Source organism: Nannospalax galili, unplaced genomic scaffold (assembly GCF_000622305.1).
Source record: "Nannospalax galili isolate Female #2095 unplaced genomic scaffold, S.galili_v1.0 scaffold54, whole genome shotgun sequence".
Lineage (NCBI taxonomy): Eukaryota > Metazoa > Chordata > Mammalia > Rodentia > Spalacidae > Nannospalax > Nannospalax galili.
This window is the reverse complement of record NW_008341028.1, coordinates 11684209-11690355: the sequence shown is the minus strand read 5'-3', so window position 1 is coordinate 11690355 and position 6147 is coordinate 11684209. Positions and strand designations below refer to the sequence as shown.

Genomic DNA, 6147 nt, shown 5'->3' with positions numbered 1-6147 from the left:
CTCAGAAAGTAACCAACTGTGACTAGTAATAATCAGATATTTAGAGATTAGAAATGCATGTGCAAACATCTTAATGTCAATTGCATTAAAAATGAATTTTTCTGTATGAAACTGTGTATTTTAATAATGAAATGGAGATTTTTTAAAGGTTAAAAATCATTTAATTTTATGTCTTATAGGGTTTATACTGAGTAAAATATTGTATAACTGTAATAATTCAACTGTAAACCTAAAGATTTATAACCAATTCTGAAAAAGATGCATCTTAGCTCAGAAAATTGTTACTGAATATGTCAATGCTGTTGTAATGAAATACTTCTTCTAAGTATGTGGTTATTAAATAAATAATTATCAGAAAAAACTATCACTTGGAGCTTGGATGATGTTCAGCTAGGACAACATCTGGGCTCTCTTCCTACCTAGAGAGGTGAGTCACCTTCATTTGTCCACATCCAGTGTGTTCAGTAACATGGAAACTCCATGTTACACCCTTAAAACTGACCATATCTGAATGTGACATCAAGCCTAAAAGGCCAGGATTATTATGATCTCCACCATGTGGGAGACTACAGAGGGCTAAGTAACTGGCCAAGCCAAGCCAGTTCAGCCTTACTGCAAAGCCATCTGCATGAGCACTATCCCATGCTGCCTTGCAAATCTAATCACCAATTAAATCGGGCAGGTAGGTAGCTTGCTTGCTTCTTTAATTTTAATTTTAATTTTTTGACAGGGTGACCTTGGACTCGCAATCCTCCCACCTCAGTCTCCCAAGTGCTGGGATTAATAGGTATGCACCACCACATCCAGCTTAAAGCTGCTTTCCGACTTTTTACTGCATAAAAACCTCTCACACACACGTAAAAAGTGAAGCAAGCCTCATGTGGCATGTCTGCATTTTGAACTGTTAAAGGATAAATTCTGCATTAAAAACTTGTGATTATTCACAGTAGAAGGGGAGGGGGAAAGGAGTCCCTACCACCTGGCAGGTACCACAGCATCTGAGATCCCATCCTGCCCGCCTCCTGTCTCTGACTAAACTTAGTTCCCATGTGCTTTTTTTCTCTTTCCTAGCCAACTTTCTAAGCCTAGCTCAACTCTCCCCTCCTCAGTGATGCCTTCCTCAGCCCAGGACCCCTGCTCTGTTCCCTCACAGTTCTTCCCCCTTGCCAAGTGTTCCAGAACCAAGTACAGTGACAGACAAGCACTTTCAAGTGGGACTGTCCCCCACATCTCTTTAGGCCATTAGGATGTTGAGGGAGAAGCTGTAAGGAAGGAGGAGGCATGAGCAGTGATGAGACATGGGTCAGATTTATGTAAGTCTGCAAAATATGTGCCTGTAACTCAGGCGCCTCCTCATTAATCACTATACATCTCAGATCTGAGCCCTTTATTGTGGAAGGAATCTTAGAAATGGGGAGTCTATCAAAACTGGGATGAGATACTGAGCACAAGTTTAAGGATAGTGTTTCTAACCTGCCCTGGTTTAGATCTTATTTCTCTTCTCCCAAATAATATCTAGATGAGAATTGCATGCATATTGTTTAATCTTTAGAGAGTACCTAAGTGATAACCCGAGTCTCTGTAAGATTAGAGTGAAAATTTCCTAATATTGTCCACAGCATTTTCCTCTTTGAGTAATGAAGATTTACATAGTTTAGGGTTACATGTCATCTCTTCATTCTGGGCACCAGGGAGGACCCAGATATGTCCACATGACATCCTTGATGCTAGGATTGCTGAGACTGCATGAGAGGCTTGTTTGCAAGGTTGGTCCATGGCCAGGAGCCTAGGATTTCAGGAGGGTTCTTATCACTGTCTAATGGTTGAGAGTGGCCAGCACACCTCAAGTATTTGAATAAATAGTCCAGTTTATGCTGAACACCTAATTTCCTTCAGGCGTCTAGAATTTTGCAATGAGGCAGACAGAGGATACCCACACGACCAGGTTCCCCAAAAGCTTTAGGCACAGAGAATGAGTCCCTGGCAGACCTTTGACATGTTTTACAGTAAAACATTGCCAGAGGAACTACGCTTATCTGGTGGAACCCCAGAGGAGAGGACTCTTGGGGACCAATACCTGGTTTTCTCCAGACTTGATCTCCTGTGTCTCTCTTTTCTGAGTTCTCTTTGTCTATTTCCACTGTGTGGTGGTTTGAATGAAAATGTCCCCCATAGGCTCCACAGTTAGTAGCACTGTTTTGGGAGGTCTTAGGAGGTGTGGCTATCCTGGAGGAAGCACATCACTGGGGGCAGCTTAGAGAGTTCTTAAGCCTTGCAGGATCTCCAGTTGTTCTCTTGTTTCCTGTGCCTGCTGGAAGACATAGAGCCTAGCTTCCACTTCTGCTCCAGCCACCGCCAGCCACCATGCCTCCCTGCCAGAATGGACTCTTGCCCTTGGAACCATAAGCTCAAGTAAATTCTATGACAAGCTGTAGCTGTGAGCATGACTGTGCACTGAGTCTTGTGAAATCTCCTAGGAGACTGACAAACCCTGGAATGGCCTTAGGGACCCCTGAGAAAGGGAGCTTTAAAGTATTCAAGGGTTGCGGTCAAACTGACAGAAGTCCAGAATTTATCAAAGCAGGCCCTATGAGGAATGGTCTCTCTCCAGAAAAGAAAGCAGGGCATGGGCCCAGGACCGTGATGCACACAGGATAGCACGTGTGTAAATGGCACAACAAAAATTAGGGAATTAAACCTATACACTCCTGGGTAGGACATATCCTTTTTGTCCTAGATTGGAGACTTAATTTTTTCCTACTTTCAAAATGTCAGAAGCACCAGGTACCATGGCATACACCTACAGTCTCAGCAGGGTCAAAGGCCATCATCCTCTGCTACATAATGAGTTCAAGGCTAGCCTGAAGTTAGATGGCACCATGAACACACAAAAATTTCCCTTACAATTCAGCCTCCCCAGTGATGCATTTACTTTGGCTCCCAGGAAAGTCAGAGCTTCCACTAGAGGAGGGCAAGCCTGCTGTTGGCAGCAGAGAACTAACAAGAGTTCGTGCTTTAAAAGCTCAAATCGAGAGACTGGAGAGATGGCTCGGAAGTTAAAGGTACATGCTGTTCTTCCAGAGGACCCAACTTCAGTTCCCAGCACCCACATCAGGAGGCTCACAGTCACCTGAAACTCCAGCTCGAGGGGCTCTGACATCCTCTTCTGGCATCCATGGGTACCCATGCCCTCACACAAGCACACACACACATAAATAAATAAATAAATAAGTAAATAAATAAATAAATAAATAAATAAATAAATAAATAAATAAAACAACGAAAATAATGCAAGCTGAACGAAAGACAAGCTAAGCAGAAGCCAGGTCCACACTTACACACAACACCCTCTGTCTTTTCCTTTCTCTTTAACACTTACTTGGATCTCAAAATTAAAGAATATACTGTCAACACATTCTACTTTACCCCAAAATTAATTTCATTTTAACAAAACAGCAATGGCTATTCAAGAGCAAGAGCTATGTCTGATCATGAATGTAAGCAACTCCTTAGTTTTTCAATTCACAAAGCACTTTTTGGACATCACCTCATTTTACCCTAACAACTCTATAAAGTAGAATATGACACCCTTTTCAGTATGGGAGATCCAACATAGAGCCCCACATCTGCTGGGCAAAGGCCCTACTGCCCCAGTCCAATAAGACAGTGCAACTTTTAACTTTCATGGCACTTAATCCATTGCAAGGCAAACAACGGTGCTCAATTAAGACTTTTGGCTTGACTGGCTACCTATGGCTTTAGAAAAATGGCTGCTTTATATAAATGAACAATTCCTGGACTCTCAGTGGAAGAACAAGCTAAAAAGCAATGAAGGCATTTGGAGAAATTATTAAGATCACAAATTAAGTCACTTCTATGGACTCCATAGCAGGAAATATATTTTTAATGAGGAAATTGGAGCTAATATGTAACAGCTGGCCTGTTACCCAGGAACAAGTATTAAGGAAGATTAAATTATTAATGAAAAATGTAGCAGCTTGGAAATTTAACCTCTTAGCCCCTCATTCCTTTCTCTTCAACACCGACTTTATACAGATATTAGAAGCAACACACTTGGTCACCTTATAGAGTTTACAGTAATAATCTGTTTCACCATTTATTGACTATAGAATCGCCCCACGTTATTTAACCTCTCTTTGTAGCTATGAAACTGGGGGGGGGAGGGGGGAACAACTCTATGAAGTTAAGGAGAAGATTAAATAGAGTAAGAAAAGTACCAAGTACTGTGCCTGGTTTGAGGTGAGTTATTAATAAAAGTAGTTATATTAAAACACATGAAGAAGGAATCGATAAATATGTACTGACCTAATATCCAAAGGATGTATTCAGACTTTCTATATCATTATAGCTATTCAGTCTTAAATTCTTAAAAATATTTCCAAACCAGTTGGTAATTGCTGCCAGAGGGCTCTGTATGCATCTACCAGCTGCTCTAATCCCACCATGGTCTCCCTCTTGTACAACACCTAATGTGTTTATTCCACAGAGTAAGAAGGAGCCTCCAGGATGCTTGCTGGATGGCTCCTCCACAAACACTCACTTCCTTGGCATCTCAAATGCACCTGACTCATGGACTCAGGAGCAAAGAAAAATTATTGTTGGGGAGATGGCTCTGTTGCTAAAGTGATTGCCACGAAGGCATAAGGACCTGAGTTCAATCCCCAGCATCCACATAAAAAGCCGGACATAATGATCTATGCCTGTAACTTCCAGCACTGGCAAGGCAGAAGCAGGAATAGCTATGGGGCCTGCCACCCAGCTAGCCTAGCTGAACCAGCCAAGTAAAATAAGGCAGGAGTTGGAGAAATGGCTCAGTAGTTAAGAGCATTTACTGCTCTTGTGGAGGACCCAGCACCCAAATTGGGTGGCTCACAACTGCCTGCAACTCTAGTTCCAATGGATCCAACACCCTCTTCTGGTCTCCACAGGCAACTGTACACTTGTGATACATAAACTCACACAGGCACACACACACACATAAATGAAAAATAAATCTCTTTACACAAATGTGCACACAGATGTATACACACACATACGTGCACGCACACAGACACACACACAGGGGTACACATATGCTGAAATTATAAATATCAATTTAAGCCACTGAGACTTTAGAAGTTGTTTCTTACCCCCCAAATACTAATTAATAATATCAATATTTGGCGATTTTTGAAGAAGTGATTCCATAAGTTATGGATAAGTTTCTAAAGCAATAACCTTACAGAAAAAGAACCATACATAGGGAGAATACATGGAGGGAAAAGAGAGGGTAAGGGAGATCACAGGAGCACCAAGAGAGTCAAACCCCCTGCCCGCACTGTTTTCCACGCACTGGGTACCAAATGATCACAAGGAAGAACAGCTGCCCCCAGGCCGAGACCAAGGTGCTATGGACTCACATTGGTGTTGCACAGCTTGTACTGCCGATAGGCTCCGATGCATGAGATTGCTGTGGATCGAAGAGGCTGCGAGAAGCTCTGTGATGCCCCATGGGGTCCGGCACCATGGTTGTTGCTTATTTCTGGACTGTGGAAGAGACTTGAAGCTACAGGATAGCCCTGGTCATGAGTCAAAGGCAGCTGGTAGATGGAAGCCTCAGAGGCCTGCAGTCCAGAGTGAGGGTCCTTGTCACTTTGATACAGAGATCCATGTTGAGGGAGCTGGTGGGCTGGCAGCCTGTAGCCCTGTCTAGGAGCAGATGCCTCCTGAGACCTGGAATTCCGTGCTGAGGGCCTCTGTCTCCGCAGCCTCTGGGGTGTGTGTGTGCTGTCCTTCTGCAGTGGTAAAATGTAGGGAGCCTTCCCATAGCCATACTTGCCAGGGCCGATGGGACCTCGGGTCCTGCTCCTAAAGGTAGGCACACAACAAAAACCAAAGAGTCATGAATTTGCACATCAATTCAGAACCGCTCAACCTGTGGCCCAAAAGAGAGGATGAGGATGCCAGAGCAGAGGCTCCCTAGACATGGGGTAGAATGAAAATGAGAACTGATGGTAGATGCAGTGGGTAATGTGAGTGGTTGGAAAGCTGTGGTGGGCATGCTTCTATGCCAGTGAGTTTGGGCATTTCTGTGGACCATGGGGAACCTCACTACCAACAGCAACCAGAAGAGAATGCAGGCTAGGG

At 43.4% G+C, this 6147-nt stretch overlaps 1 protein-coding gene across 1 annotated transcript in view; it reads right to left on the bottom strand.

The window, feature by feature from the left end:
* Thsd4 (thrombospondin type 1 domain containing 4) overlaps positions 1-6147 on the bottom strand; it is a 694930-nt gene that overhangs the window by 555495 nt on the left and 133288 nt on the right. The window contains exon 5 of the mRNA XM_008836407.3: positions 5421-5868. Within this exon, the coding sequence (XP_008834629.1) occupies positions 5421-5868 (448 nt within the window). The remainder of the gene's footprint in view (positions 1-5420; positions 5869-6147) is intronic.